The sequence below is a fragment of the Myotis yumanensis genome, unplaced genomic scaffold, assembly GCF_028538775.1.
Source record: "Myotis yumanensis isolate MYYU_CA2020_CCGP unplaced genomic scaffold, mMyoYum1.0.hap1 SCAF_3, whole genome shotgun sequence".
In the NCBI taxonomy this organism is placed as follows: domain Eukaryota; kingdom Metazoa; phylum Chordata; class Mammalia; order Chiroptera; family Vespertilionidae; genus Myotis; species Myotis yumanensis.
The window spans coordinates 25,765,851-25,781,132 of record NW_027223754.1 but is presented as its reverse complement, the minus strand read 5'-3'; the positions used below and the strand labels follow the sequence as shown (position 1 = coordinate 25,781,132).

Below are 15,282 nucleotides of genomic sequence, written 5' to 3'. Positions count from 1 at the left end.
TATTGCGAACGGAGGCTGGCAGGAGCCTGGCGCTGTATTTTCCTCAGGAGCAATGGTTCAGTACCGGCTAATCCAGTGTTTGTGGCCAATTTTGTAGAACTTTACTGCAGGTAACGAGAATCGATGCATATATTTCAAAGAGGGTGAAAGCTGGGGCTTGGGTCTAGATTGAGGCCTGGCTCCTCTGATTTACAGGTTGTGAAGGGTAAAGGAGAACGCCTGTATTCTGGCGCTTAATCAGTCACAGAGATTATTTGTAGTCTGACCTGGACAATCTGTTGATCTTTCAAAGCCTTGGGTTCCTTGGTCAGAAAATAACAATGACACAGATATCCCCCTTACAGGGAGGGTGACCGAGGAGTTTATGTTTGTGAACTGACTTTGTAAAGTGTAAGTTCTAATCCGCTGTTTCTCAAAGTGTTATCTGCATCCCTCCCACTCAGTCATCTGAGAGTCGGGTTAAAATGTGGACTCCTGGTCCTTGCCCAGACCCCCCGGATTAAAGTTCTAGGACTCAGCTTCTGCATCAGCTTAAGTGATTTTGACATGCATATGGAAGAGTGAATTAGGATGGCTGGTTTTGGTTTTCCCTTAGAAACCTCCTAGAGGTGATGTGGCACAGTTGTAGACTTTAGATTTAAAAGGTGAGCTGGAAGGAATGATGGTTAGAGTTGGTTCCGAGATGTGGAACACCCCCAAAGGGCAGAACACCCATCCCCCGGGAGGCCCGAGCAGACAACAACCGCCCCTTCTGATGTCCCCACAGCCACTCCCACCTTGGGAAGAAGTTTGCATGTAAGGCCTGGCGGGTCAGGGAGGGGAGCTTTTGGGTAGTTTTTAAGAAGTTAGACAATTGCTGTTCAGTCAAGGCCTGATTGTTTGGGACAGACCGTAGCAGCTGGTGAGTTTTGCTTTGTGCCCAAGTACTTAGGGCCAAGAAAAAGGGTGTCAGAGCTGTTAGAACGACAGCATGGAGCTGGGCAGCTGGCGGGCTGTGGGCAGACCTGGGACAGGGCCTGGTTCCTGGCAGTCCTCTGCACCTATCTGGCTCCGCCTTCTGGGACTCGCTGAAAGCTGAAAGCTGCAGCGTGAAAGGCTGCTGGGTGTTTTGTTTCCTTTTTAAGAGACACTTTCTATTCAAACAGTAGGGTTGCAAGACTCGTGTTAGCTCTGACAGTAGAATATTTTAGGTTTAAAATGTAATAATCTCAATGGGAAGGGGCTGGGGGGTAGGGGGGGCAAGGGGTCGTGTTTTATTTGGCTGTTTTAAGTTACAGTCCTCCGCCCTCACTCCCAGATATTGCAGGTGTATTGAAGTCTGGGCTGGGGAGAGGGGAGAGAGAGCCACAGACACTGAGTAGAGGGTGGGAACAGGTGGGACAGCTCAGAGAGATGCATTGAGGAAAAGAACCACTGAGCATGGGGAGCTCCGTATAGGGTACGACCTTTCTCAAGGGGCCCCCAGGAGAAGGGGTGCGGGACTGAGGAAGAATACTGGACGCGGCCAGGAGACTTGCATTCTGCTCCCCCTCCTGCTGCTGCCTGGGCGCTCCCACTGGGCCTGTCCGTTCCTGGGGAGTCTCCGTTTACCCACAGATGAAACGAGTAGTCACCACAGAATGATCTCTTCTGCTCCCTGCCTGGGCAGGAAAGCGGGTGAGAGATTGTAGCCTGACTTCCCCAGGCTCAAGATTTTACAAGGTCTCTTATTGGAGGCATGCTTAGCACTGGGGTAGGCAGCTGGGGGACCACCAGGAAGGGTAAGGCCTGCTGTTGCCCTCAGAGAGTTTGTACTGCAGCTAGGGGAAGAATGCAGACAGGAAAAGGGAATGACGACAGCATTTCCAGAGAGTCCATTTGTAGTTATGACACTCACATACCGTTTACTGTCCGAAGCACTTTATATACCTTTAGTTCTTCTAAATATCATAATAATCTAATGAGGTGCTTCTTCTTCCTCTTCTTTTTTTGTTAATCCTCACTTGAGGATATTTTCCCATTGATTTTTTTTTAAGAGAGTGGAAGGGAAAGGGGAGAGAGAGAGAGAGAGAAACATCGATGTGAGAGAGACACATCAATTGATTGCCTATCTCACGTGCCCCAACCAGGGCCCAGGGCAGGGTATCGAGCCTGCAACTGAGGTACATGCCCTTAACCAGAATCAAACCCTGGACCCCTCAGTCCACAGGCCAACACTCTACCCACTGAGCCAAACGAGCCTGGGTGAGGTGCATCTTCTTATTGCCCTTGTTTTCCAGCAGAGGAAACTGACCAAGGTCACACAGCAGGAAATGGGCTGAGACAGGACAGGAACCTCAGGCAGTCTGGCTCCAGGGTTCACGCTCTTAACCACTACGCTGTGTGATCGCTCTAAATAAAGGTAGTGACAGGAGGGAAGTTTCCAGGGTTGTAAGGGGAGAAACAAGAGTGAGCCAGCGTCATCAGGAAGGTTTTGTGGAAGAGAGGTCTTGAGGGCGGTGGGCAGAACTTTAGGGGAGAAGAGAGTGCATAGTACCCTTGCCGGGAGAGCCACGGACAAAGGCAGGCAGCTGGCAGGCACTGGGGGCTCAAAGGCAGGGTACTATGACGGAAGAGTCTTGTCCTCCAGGGTGACAGCTCCTTCAAGCCACAGTAGTAGAAGGCCTCTGGCCAGGAACCTAGCACCACCCTCCCATTCCTGGAGAACCATTCAGAGTGAGTTCACCTTGGTCACCTCCAGCTTCCTCCCCAACCCTGTCACCCATAGGGCCCCAGACAGCTCTGCGTGGGGACAGAATGGGGTTCTGCGTTCCTGTGTCACTTCCTGCGCCACCCAGGAGATTGGCAGCTCCTCTTTATCTAAGTGTCCTCCTTTTCCTCGTCCATCCCAAGGTCCCTGCAGACAATCCCACGTGGCTGGTCTTGGAAACAGAGTTTCACCCCAGGTTGGGGGATGAGGCACTGTGGGGTGGCAGGAGTGGGGTCTTGCTATGAACCCCAGGCTGCAGAATGTGGAACTGATGCTGCAGGTGAAGCGCTGTCTTCTAGCCTGAAGCACAGTATCTTAGGGAGACTACACCGGTCTTCCAACGATCTCATGGCCACAGCAGAGGCTGTCCATCCACGGGGCATGGGGAGACGAGCTAGATGCCCTTGACAGTAAGAACTGTGGGCCAGAACCAAAGAGGCACTGCTGTCCCTTCGAGCCATGATCTTGTCTCCTCCATCTCCGGGATCCCGGGGATGACACATAGCAGATATCGATGCATGTTGGCTACACTGAACTGGAAAAGTAGAGGGTCCCACTGCCTAGCCTAGCCCCTCTCTTGGCACAAGCCTCGCTCATGATCATGGCCCCTTTCGTAGGTACAAGACCTACTCATTTCTCCCCCAGGTGACTGCATAGGCATGAGAGCCTCCTGCCTCCTCTCTGAGGCTCTGAGCACCCACACAGGAGGGTTTTGTATGGCAGGGAACTAGCATCGGCCAGGTTAGCCACCTCTGAGAGGCAGCCTCTGGGGTGGGGAGTGGGGAAGGGTGGCTGGTATTCCAGGAAGGTCAGGGGCTTCCAGCTCAACACCTTTCTGCTCATCACCTTGCTTGGGGAGGCTGCTTTTCCTGAATCAGACCCTGCCTGAGCAGCCAGCACAAAACTCAGTATTTGGGGTTTTTGCTGGGAGTTGCACCTTTAAATTCTAAGTATCTCCTTCTCTCTTTGTGTCCCTTAGGATCACACCTCGACACCCAACCCTTGAACTCCACACACTCTGCCATGCACACAGGAGGAGAGCTGGACCGGAGGGCAGCACAACGGCGCACATGTTCCTCTAGGCTAACGGCATGATCTCCGTAAGGGACTTCCTCTAGTCTCCTATTCGCATGAACGACCGACTGTAGACGCATGACCTACAGTCCTCAATCCTGCCTCTAGCGACAACCGAGCTCTGTTCTGTTGGGAATCAGGACAAAAGCAGCAAGAATGGGGGGGTGGGGGGAGGGGGATAGAAAGCAAGCGCAAGAGAGCGCATGAACGCAGAAGTGAACAAGGGCTCTTTGTGGCTGGGGATGATATATTTTTTTAAAACATTTTCATTTTGACTTGTTACAGGGTACTTATTTTTTCAATATCTCTAAGAAATCTATATGGGCTTCCTGGAAAGAAAAAAAAAAAGAACTAGGCTTGAAATCAGTTCAGCACCTTAATCCTATGTCCTCATCTGCCAGTCTTCCCTACCCACACACACCCCCATTCCATTTGTGACAGCCCCTCCCTCTCCCCAGTGGACCGCCCCCCGCCCCCCCCCCCCCAGCCCCAGAACTCTCTACATGACATTAAGGACACACACAGAGGCACCGCTCCCCTCTACTCAGTATACACACAGATTTTACTGTGACGTCTGAAGCTGTATAGAATCTCCTGTGGATAAACTGGAATTTTTTTTATGTTGCCTCTCTCTCTCTCTCTCTCTCTCTCTCTCTCTCTCTCTCTCTCTGCCAGTTTCAGTATTAATCATCTTCCCATGGAAAATCATTACCTTTGGAGTGCATTCGGGGTTCCTTGTGTTAGGGACTTAAGAAGCTGAGGTGAGGACCCCAGGCGTAGCTGTAGGGCCCACAGGGAGCCAGTGCCCGGTCTCAAAGGGTCTTGGCTCTCAGTTGGTGGCTGTCCCGAGATTGCACCAGCATGTTCACTAGAGAAGAGGTTTTCTATATCTTCAAGCACCTATATCATAGTCTGTGTTCAAAGTGTAAACTGTACAGTAATCAGCCTTGTGTATATGAAAAATAATAAATACTATGCAAACCAATAGAAACACTTTAGCAGTATGTGCACAGCACCAACAGCTCAGCTCTGGGCTTCTCGGGGCTGCGAGGAGCCACAGCCTGTCTCCGTGAAAGAGGGAGTAGGGCTGGGGAATGCATCTGTGGGTTCTCAGAAGTCAGCCGCCCCCAAGGTCTCCCAGAGCGAACTCGGTGCTCTAAGTCCAGGCAGCCGGTGGGATGGGGCGCCTAGGCTGACAGCCTCAGTCTCCCCACTCTGACCAAGCCCCTCCGCCCACCTGGAGAGGAGGGTGAGGGGCCCACTCCTGACCACAAGCCCAGGGGAGGGCCAGCCGGAGGAGGAGAGAGCTGACCACCAGGAGGCCTGGGGCTAGGAAGGAGACCCCCCTAGGCCAGGCCTCCGGTCGGGGCAGGAAGGAAACAGACAGCTGGCTGTTCCTAGCCTCGGTGCCACCGGGAAGAGCCTTAAAGTTACATCAGAGCCTCCGGCAGAGGGAGGCCCAAATCAGCACAAACCGGCCCCGTCCTGCGCGGCGGGCGCCCTCCAGGGCCAGAGAGAGATCGGCAGGCTCTACTGGCTGTCCCAGAGCCACTGTTCGTGGGGGCCAGCCACCCTCCTCCCTGCCACTCTTCTGACGCGCCCTCAGATCACAGTCACACTTTCCAAGTAGCACAGACGCCCCCTCAGCGTCAGCGCCCCCCACTGCCCTGCTGCCCGTCGCCAGCCTCGCAGGTCCTGGCGCAGCAGGGCAGCTGGGCGGCCGGGCTGAGTGGGGGACCCGAGCGCCACGGAGCCCCTCCGCCCGGCCCAGGCGCTTCTGTTGGTCCCGGCGGTTTTTGCTTTCAGAGGGGTCAGCCCGGGGGAGGACGGCTGAGCTGGCGGCCTGAGGCCCCCGGGCTGTGCCCCAGCAAGTGCAGCGCCCGCCCTCCCTGCGGGGCAGGAGCGCAGGGCTGCGGGCGGGCGGGGCGGGGTGGCTCAGCCAGAGCCCGCCGGTCCCCAGGGCGGGCCACTTGGCCGGAGGAAGACAGGCGCCCGGCCCTCCGCCCCATCCTGTCCCGTCCTGCCCCGGCCGCCGCTGCCGCCGCCCCGTAGCCCTCGCAGAGCCTGCGCCAGGCCCAGCCTATGCTTTGGCACCTTCTGCTCTGTACGGCTTGGCTGCTTGGCCCCGCGGCCGGCCCTGGCGGCATGGCTGCCCGCTCTGGTTGCTAATAGGAGCTGTTAGGGGAGGAGTTTGGGGTCTCCACACGATGCCTAGAGAATGCTGCAGTCTGCACACTAGACGCTTTTTAGAAGTTTTGGAATCACCTTGATTTTTCTAATTGTTATGAAAATAAATCTTTTCTCGACTCTCTCCCACATGCTCTGTAATCGGGAGAGAATTCCCCTTGCCCACTATGATGTATAGACCATTCTCCCTACACCAGCTGAACAAATGTCAAACTTAATAAAGAAATTGACTCATGGCACACGGCTCCATCTGTCCTTCTCGGTTCATCCTTGGGGGGTTTGAGGGGCTGAGGCAGGAGTGAAGCCTGAGGGTGAATCAGTCAGCAGGGTGGCCTGCACCCCAACGAGGTGCCCAGCTTCCAGAAACCTGGACAGTCCCCCTTAACCAGGGCCACCCACTCTGGGAGCAGCTCCCCAACCCCTGAGATGGTGGAACAGATTTCTGACCCACCTAATGACTACAAGATGGGGGCTAGTCCAAGGTGGAGGGGGACATCACAAACCACCAGGGTACATGGCTGAGCCCGTGGCTGGCATACACTCAGGGGGAGCCCCTAGCGACCCCTGTGAAGGCATCTGGCCCCTGCACTAATGCCATTCAAAGCTGAAGAACTTTTGGGAAAAGCACCCTGTTCCCAACAATTAGTTCCTAACACTGCATGCAAGGCTGGCCATCACCGCTGGCCTCAGTTTCCTCATCCGTCAAATGGGAGAACAGATTAAGCGCTTGTGTGTCATCCTGGGATCCCGGAACATGAATGCCTTTGCCAAGTTGACATTAAATAAGAACCAAATCACTCACTGCTGCTCTTCTTTCTCAGAAGTTCCCATCGTTGCTGGTGACAAAGTCACAGGGGCAGGTTCCTAAGAATACCCCCCAGCCCTCACTCTGAAGCTTCTCTCTCAGCATCAGAAAAGCCACCCAGACCACGGGCCTAGCCAGGGCTGTGCAACCACATGGCCCAGAGGGGGTTTTCAAAAGCACAGGTTCCATTGCCTGGGTGGGGGTCGGGGGCAACACTGGGATTTGGAACTACATTTCCTAAAATAGCAGCTTGGTAGCATAGGCCACTCAGATGGATTAAAACCGGCCTTTGTGAGGCCTGTCTTGCATTGAGTTATACTAGAGAGAGCATGGCTCAGAGACCAGCTCCACCATGAGCGGCGTGGGGAGTCGGGCTCTGAGCGAGAGGGAGCCCCCTGACTCCTGGGTCCTCGGCCTCCCGCTGGAAACCAAGCTGGCAAAAGCGCGCCTCTGGTCTCCCACCTGCCAGAGCATGCCCGTGGGGAGTGAGAGCCAAGGAGCTCAGCGCGGTCAGGAAAGGCTTGGGGTGCCCGGCAGAGGAGGGACAGAAGTCCACCCGCCCAGGAGTCACTATTTTTCCTGGCATTTGGTCTGTTCAGACGGGTAACATGCTGATTTCCATTAACAAAACCAGACACTGCAAGAAAGGATGCTGCCCCTTAACCAAGTCATTCACTGCTATTTCCCTGTTTGTGAAATGAGAGCCCAGAAAAGCCTTGTATGTTGTAAAAATTCATTGGGGGGGCGGGTGGGTAGGTATGTAGGTGCTCTGTGATTCAATCTGGTTTTATCCATCAAAAACACACTGAGTGCCAGCCAAGTGCCCGGCACAGGGAACCACTGCTGAAGCAACAGCTTCTCAGCCAACAAAGATTCCCAACCCAGGTGCCAAGCCAGACAGAATATGGCAATTGCCTCAGCAGAGGCACGAATGATTCCTCGGTGGAGGAGGAAGGGACGACAGAGGTGATCATGGAAGGCTACCCGGAGGCAGAGGCAGGAAGAGCACACACCCAGCATGCCCAGAGCTGCCCCCTCTGCCTGGCAGACTCCCACCCCCAGGCTCTCAGGCCAGCCACAGGGATCTGCATTCCCCTCCCGAAAGCCCAGCCTCCCCACTTACCCATCCCAGCAGGGAGGAGGGAAACAGGCATCCACGCTCAGACTGCACACTTCCACGGAGGCTCGGGCATCTGCCCCCAGGGGCCTGACCCAGCACCTCCGGACAGCGACCCCTGAACGGGGCCTCCTGCCTTCAGGAGAGCAGCTGCAAGAACTGAGACTGACAGCCAGCAGCTGCCTCCGGAGCCTCCAGCCCCCACCCACCCACCTTTTCCTAGATGCTGGATGGACTTGGGGGCCAGGAGCAGGTGGACCCTCTGAGAATGAACAGAGCTTTCAGATTCATTCTCTCTCTCTCTCTCTCTCTCTCTCTCTCTCTCACACACACACACACACACACTGGCTGATTTTACAGTCAATCTTTCAAAGTGCAATTTGTCTAGGAAAAGCCAATGTGAGGCCCATGTGGATTTCAACCAATGGCGACGCAGCTGGCGCGGCTCAGCCAGTCTCCGGTCTGTATTCTAATGGGCCATATCTTTATCAGGGAAATGTGGCTTCTCTGAACTTAAAACTTCTCATGGAGGGTCCCCGGACTCCGAGGCAGAGGAGGGGTCTGAGCTGAGGCGCGGGCACCGCCTTTCTCCGGGCCTGGCAGGGAGAGAGGGAAGGGGTGCGGGCAAGGCTCTCACCTGGCCCGGAGCACCTGACTTCCGAGCAGGTGACGTGGGCGACAGTCCCTGGGCAGCCGCCGGGCTGATGCCTTAGGTGGGAAGGCAGTGGGATCCGGGGCCGCTTTTGAGCCTCCAAACCTACCATGGGATTCTGGGTCCGATCTCGGGGTCTCAGGGTTTAGGAGCCTGGATTTGGGCTTTCTGCCCCCCCTCACCCTGACCCAGGGAACATGGAGTCCAACCTGCAAGGGACGTTCCTGCTGAACAACACGCCGCTGGCTCAGTTCTCGGAGATGAAGGCCCCCGTGTGCCAGTACTCGGTGCAGAACTCCTTCTACAAGCTCAGCCCCCCGGGGCTGGGCCCGCAGCTGGCCGCCGGGACCCCGCACGGCATCACAGACATCCTGAGCAGGCCCGTGGCCACGCCGAACAGCAGCCTGCTCTCCGGCTACCCCCACGTGGCGGGCTTCGGTGGACTGGGCTCCCAGGGCGTCTACTATGGCCCCCAGGTGGGGAATTTTTCCAAGGCTGGGAACGAGTACCCCACCCGGACCCGGAACTGCTGGGCGGACACGGGCCAGGACTGGCGAGGCGGGCGGCAGTGCAGCAACAGTGAGTACGATGGGGGGGCAGGGGTGAGGGGAGAGGAGGTGTAGTAAGGGGACACTCACAGTGGGCCCACCCCACCACCCACTTCTCCTCAGTGGCCATCAGACACATCTCCCAGCTGGGTGCAGGGCACAATTCTCCCCTCCACATCCCACGATTCTCCCCTCCATCTTGCTTGGACAGGGCGTCTTCCCCCCGCTCCCCACCCTTACCAGCTGCCACCTCAGCTGCCCTCCTAGGGAACCCGGGGTCTCTGGGTCTGGGGAAGACCTCATGGCCCACACCCACAGGGCGCAGGGTCCAGCTGGCAGCTCACCTTACTTCTCCCACCCAGAAACCGTGTCCCCACTTCTTCATCCGCAGCAAACAATGCTGTCCCCAGTGAGGAGCAGCTGCCTCCGCATCGTCTTCCCAGACAGCCCACTCATGCCTGGCACCATCCAGGGGCACAGGGTGCAGTGACCCCGTTGCAGTCCCACCTGCGATCTAGGGGCGTTTCCTACCGTCCTCCTCAAGGTGCATGTCCATAGCCCAGCGACAACCGCCCAGCCCCCAGGGGCAGCTGCTGAGCCAGGTCGGACTCCGTGTAGCTGTGGTGGGGCTGTCCTCCCCCTACCCATCCCCAAACCTATTTTCAAAGAACCGGCTGGAGGAGGGGGCAGGACATGCACAGACAGGTGAGGCTCACCTGGGAGGCAGGGAGGGCACAGTGGCTGCCGGAGCCATCCCCTGCCACGAGGCCCTGCCTGCACTCCTGTCTGAACGCAGGGCCGCCCACTGCAATAGGTCCCAGCCGAGGAAACCGGGAACACGGCTCCTTCCCTCCGCTGCACTGCCCCAGGCGGCCACACTGCCTGGCAGACCACCAGCTCTCGCTGGAACAGCGAGTTCCTGGGGGTGAAGACCCCGTCTCTTGAAACATATTTTATAACCTAGTTTGGGCGGCGCTTTAGGCTTCAGGCAGTCTTACCTCTCACCTCCATCTTCCTCCCCACGCCAAACACACACATTCCCTACCCTCCTGTTCTTCAGTCCTGGTGCCAGCACACCCACACACAGGAAACCTCAAAGAAAGTCAGTGGTTGAGTTAACAAAGGGAGAGAGGACTGAAAAGGAACTCTCTAAAGAGGTCTCTTCCCCTTTCCGTGCCTCAGTTTCCCCACCGGTAGCAGGAGGAGGCGGGACATGGGCCACCAGGCTGCACTGAACAAGGCCCGACAGGTGGGCTCTCTGCTTATTCTGGGGCCTGCAGCCCTCCAGCCCAGCTCCTTCCTAGCAGGCCGCCTTGGCGGGGCGGAGGGCCAGGTCTTGAGCCTCTGTGTCCACACTCTCCAGTGTGGGTGACTCCCAGGCCTGGGGACAGGGGAGAGCAGTAACTTGGGGCTTAAGGCTCTGGAGACCTGGAAAATAGGATCCCAAGAACAAGGAAGTCAGGAGGGGAGGAATTCTCAGGCCCCTCGGCCCTGATTGCTGGTGGAAGGTGCCTAATCCCTTTCTTGGTGTCCCTGAGATGGAGGGGAAAGTCCTCTTGCCCCCGGGGGGAAGGCAGCATCGCCGAGTAAGAACATTAAACACAGGTATGGTCCATGGCAGGTCCTCAGCCCTCTGTCACTAAGTAGCTGTAACCTGGGGCAGGTGCCTTTCCAACAGGTGTCTGCCCGTCTGGACATGGCCGAGGTCAACGTCACTATTATCAGAATGTCAGGAATGCTGCTCATGGGAGAGGTGTCATAACCCACCCACCCACCCCCAACTTCAGCGGTTTCTCTGTAGGTAGGGGAGGGGGAAAACAGGGCAGACACCCCACTCAGCCTCTAACCGCACTTGTCCTTCCTCCTGCCAGCCCCCGACTCCCTGGGTGACAGCATCCACAAGAAAAAGCACACTCGGCCCACCTTCACGGGGCACCAGATCTTTGCCCTGGAGAAGACCTTTGAGCAGACCAAGTACTTGGCTGGCCCTGAGAGGGCCCGGCTGGCGTACTCCCTGGGGATGACCGAGTCGCAGGTCAAGGTGAGTGTGTGTGGGAGAAGGTGACTGCCTGGCAGAGAGGGGCGTGAAGGACAGGATGCTTCCTTGCTCTCCCAGCAACTCCCAGCTCTCAGCGAGGGGCCTCCTGCTGTTTGGGCACTGCCTGCCCACCCAACCCTAGAGATGGCGATAATTACCTTAACCACAAAACGGCTGTCGAGACTGAGCCCAGTTTTGAAAGCTTTATTTGTAGCAGCTCCTTTGACCCTCACAGCAACCTTGCGATGGGTATTACTACCCATGTTACAGATTAAAAACAGTCTGAGCTGAGCCTCACTCAAGGTCACCCGGGGGTTAAGTGCAGAGATGGGAGTCAAACCTAGATCCGTGGGACTCCAGCCTCAGGCTTTCCTCTCCTCTGCACGGTCTGGGCTGGAAATTTCGGGAGCTGGTAGCAGCCTCTGACCCAGATCAGGAGTCAGCCTCTGGGCCACGTTGGGACTGGAGTCAGGCTTGTTCTATTAGCTGGCAGAGGAAGCTGGCCTTGGTTTACCAAACTTTAAAGTTTGGGAAAGTTCGGATGGGATAACAGATGCAGGGAGCCTGGAAGACACATGGCATGCAGGGGTCACGCTCATGCCCATACACCCCAGGGAGCCTGAGATCTGTAAGGCCTTTTGCCTTCTGAGGCTCCTCGGGGCAGCTTTGATCTCTCCCAAGGGACTGTGAGAGCGGGGGGCACCAAAGACGCTGTGAGCTGTGCTGGGACTGCCCGGCTCTGTGACATGGCGACAGGCTTAAGGGTAAAGGAAGTGCGGGGGAAGGTGGGGACTCAGGATGGTTCTGGGCTCTGCTCAGGACCCTGGATCTCCAGGCACCGACCTGGCAGCCTCCTGGCCAGCATTCACTCTGCTGGAGAGAGAGCTGCGAATCTAAGTTGAACGAAATGATGCGGCTCTCTGCTTTAGGTGCTTTTCTGTACTCTTCAACTATCTCAAGAATGGAGACTATATTATGTTTATAATTCAGGGGAAATTTTTAAATGAAGTTCAGTGAGGGACTGTGGAGCTAAAAGAAGGGGTGACTCCCAAGCACCTACTGATGTGCCCTCACCTGGCTGCACCCTCCCCACCCCGCTGTCCCAGCAGCTTCCACCCAAGCACCACCGGGAGGGTTACAGCTCAGCCTACAGGGCTGCTGCACTCGCAGTGTTTATTGTGAACTGCCCCCTAAAAAAATCGCGTGACTACGACAGCCTGCTCTATCATTAAGCCAGTGACTTACTGTGATAATAAGGACCGCGTGCACTTGCCACCGAGCGGAGCCCCCTCCGCCCAGGGCCGCGCGCGCGCCGCGTGCGATCCGCGGTCTCTCTCGCCCCAGGTGTGGTTCCAGAACCGCAGGACCAAGTGGCGGAAGAAGAGCGCCCTGGAGCCCTCATCCTCCACTCCCCGGGCCCCAGGCGGCGCGGGCACGGGCGGGGACCGCGCGGCCTCGGAGAACGAGGACGACGAGTACAACAAGCCGCTGGACCCCGACTCGGACGACGAGAAGATCCGCCTGCTGCTCCGCAAGCACCGCGCCGCCTTCTCGGTGCTGAGCCTGGGCGCGCACAGCGTCTGAGCCCGCCCCGCGCCCCGCGCCCCGCCGCCCCGCCGCCCCGCTCTCAGCGGGCCGCCTGCAGCCCCCTCCCCTCCCCGCTGCCCGGGACGGCGGGCGCCGCACTAACCTGGGGGCTGCGGAGGAAGAGGGAGGGGGAGGGGGAGAGGGAGGAGGAGGAGGAGGAGGAGGAGGAGGAGGAGGAGGAGGAGGAGGGTCAGAGTGGGGTGGAGAAGACCAGCCTGGCTGAGAGAGGAGGGACCTAAGAGGGAGCCACAAACTGGTCCCGAGACCGGCACCCTCTCTGCCTCTTGCCCCTCTGGGGGCCCAGGCCTTGCCCCGCCAGCTCTGCAGATTCCTAAGTGCACAGGTAGATAAAATGACCAGACTCTGCAACGGGGACCCTGGCTGTGGGGTCCCAGACATACCACTGGGAAGGCAACTGGCCCCGCGCAAGCGGCTCCCTTCTGCCCGGGGAGTTGAGAAACCAGGGTCTGGGCCCTGGGCAGCTGCTGGCTGACCGGGAAGAAACGATGGCATGTCCAGGACAGCACCCTCCTCAGACCTTGGCACTGGAGGGGCCAGAGCCAAACACATAACCCAGGCTGGAGGAAAGCCACCTCGGGGCGGGGAGGTGGGTCCCAGGGAAGAAGAAACCCCAAATCAAGGGTCACAGCCGGGAGGGAACGGTCCTGGCCTCCTTTCTCCTCTTTGCCCTCGATGGAGATGCCCCCAGACTGGAAGAGACAAGAAGGCCCACAGCTGGGAACGACGGAGGTGGTAGGCAGGGGCAGAGGAAAGATGAGAGAGCCCTGGCAGCTGCTGCCGCACCCCAGAGCCACCCACCTGGGCTTGCTGGGTGCTGATGCAAGGACCACCCAGAAAGAGGGGAGGGACAGCAGGGCTGGCAGAAACCTCAGCATTCCCTGCTCCTCCCACTGGGTGCCCAGCGGGAAGGGGAGGCCTCCGCAGAGAAGGTGCACCCGGACTTGCAGGGGACCCACGGCCTGTCCTTTCCTTGGACCCCCTGAGCCTGGCACTGGAGCTGATGCTGGGGCAGCGAGGAGGATTCTGGCCGGCAGGGTGGTGGTTTTCATCCCCGGGTGGTGTTTTGCTACCGGCAGGTGGAAGGGCGGAGGGAGGCAAGTGGGGCTGACCAGATGAATGCAGCCCAACAGCGACCAAGCATTTGCCCAACTTCATTAGGTTTTAAAAAATAAAGAGTAAAGCTCTGGTCGATGTGGCTCAGTTGGTTGGAGCACCATCCTGTACATCAAGAGGTGGCAAGTTCAATTCCTGGTCAGGGCACATACCCAGGTTGTGGGTTCAATCCCCGGTGGGGGCACGTGCGGGAGGCAACTGATTGATTAATGTTTCATATCGATGTTCCTTCCTTCTCTCTCTTTCTTTCTTTCTCTCTCCCTCCCTTCCTCTCTCTAAAATAAATAAATATATATATAAATAAAGAGTAAAAATAAAAGTCCCACAAACCTCCCCGTGGCTCCTATTCTTCTGTGAAACTGGCTATGGAGTCCCAGGCCGGCCAGCCCCCAGGGGCCCTCCCAGAGGGCAGGCCTCTCCCCCAGGGGGATATCAGTGCTCTGGGAGTCCCGAAGCTTTGCATGATACTGGTCAGCTTGAAATCTCATTGGTATATGCCAGGCACTGTCTTAGGTGCTGAGAAACCTGAGTTTATTGGGGTCCCTGGCCTCCAGGAATTCATAGCCTAGTGGGGGAAATTATCTGTTTGGGGAACTAGGTGCCACATAGAAAGAGAATGGGGGAGAAAATACAAGTACTAATGTTAACTGAACACGTGCTAACTTCTCCCACGAGGAAGGCCTAGATTACCCCACTTGACCCCACAAGAAACCTAGGAAGTTCTCCTTGTTGCATAGATGAGAAAACTGAGGCTCAGAGAGAACCTGAACTGAGTCACTGAATCGGGACAAGTGGACTCCAAGTCCCTCACCCCTGTGTGCCCCGCCGCAAGGGGCAGCCTTTTCTGCAAAATGAAAGGCTGGAATGAGGGGTGCGTTCAGGGCCCTTCCACCTTCATGATCTCTGCAAACACCAAGGCCCAAGTAGCAGTGAGCAGCCTGCCCTCTTAGCTGTCCCAGCTAGTCCTGCAGCCTGTCCCTTGGGCCTGCGGGCAGGTGAATCTGGTTGGTGGAGTCAGCTCAGTTGGAAGGTGGGAGATAGACCCCAGCCAGGAAACTGAGGCACCAGCCTGATGAACCCAGAAGACAGGGTGGGGTGACAAGAAAATAGAGATTGCTTTTAAGCTCTCACCCTCAATATGCAATGATGGCCCCACGTGGAGTCTCACCCCATAAAGGGGGAAGGATATAAGAAGGCAGCTTCTAAGAATCGAGCACCATCTGTGTGCTCCTGGTCACAAGGTGCATTGAGGAGCCCTCCGCCGACAGGGGTGTCCTGAGAGGGTCCCTGTGGCCACACCCAGCAGAAGGGGCAGCAGCCGGGGAGGACCTGAGGGCACAGAAAGACAAACACCTCCGAAATCTCGGGGAGCCAGGCATGCAAAGTCATCAAGCAGGTATGGAGAGAAAGCC

At 57.0% G+C, this 15,282-nt stretch overlaps 2 protein-coding genes across 11 annotated transcripts in view; both read left to right on the top strand.

The window, feature by feature from the left end:
- The window catches only part of ANK1 (ankyrin 1), a 203,714-nt gene extending 197,486 nt beyond the window's left edge, over positions 1-6,228 (top strand). For all 10 annotated transcript variants that reach the window (XM_070408458.1, XM_070408455.1, XM_070408454.1 and 7 more), the window contains one exon: positions 3,708-6,228. Coding sequence is in view for 2 of the 10 variants with exons in the window: in XM_070408455.1 (XP_070264556.1) it covers positions 3,708-3,734 (27 nt within the window). In the remaining 8 variants the exon portion in view is untranslated. The remainder of the gene's footprint in view (positions 1-3,707) is intronic.
- A 2,467-nt stretch (positions 6,229-8,695) lies between these two features.
- NKX6-3 (NK6 homeobox 3) lies at positions 8,696-12,766 on the top strand. Its single transcript, XM_070407398.1, has 3 exons — positions 8,696-9,142; positions 10,983-11,152; positions 12,494-12,766. Exons 1-3 carry the CDS (start codon positions 8,761-8,763, stop codon positions 12,731-12,733), a joined length of 792 nt encoding a protein of 263 aa, XP_070263499.1. The 5' UTR covers positions 8,696-8,760; the 3' UTR covers positions 12,734-12,766.
- The last annotated feature ends 2,516 nt before the right edge of the window (positions 12,767-15,282 follow it).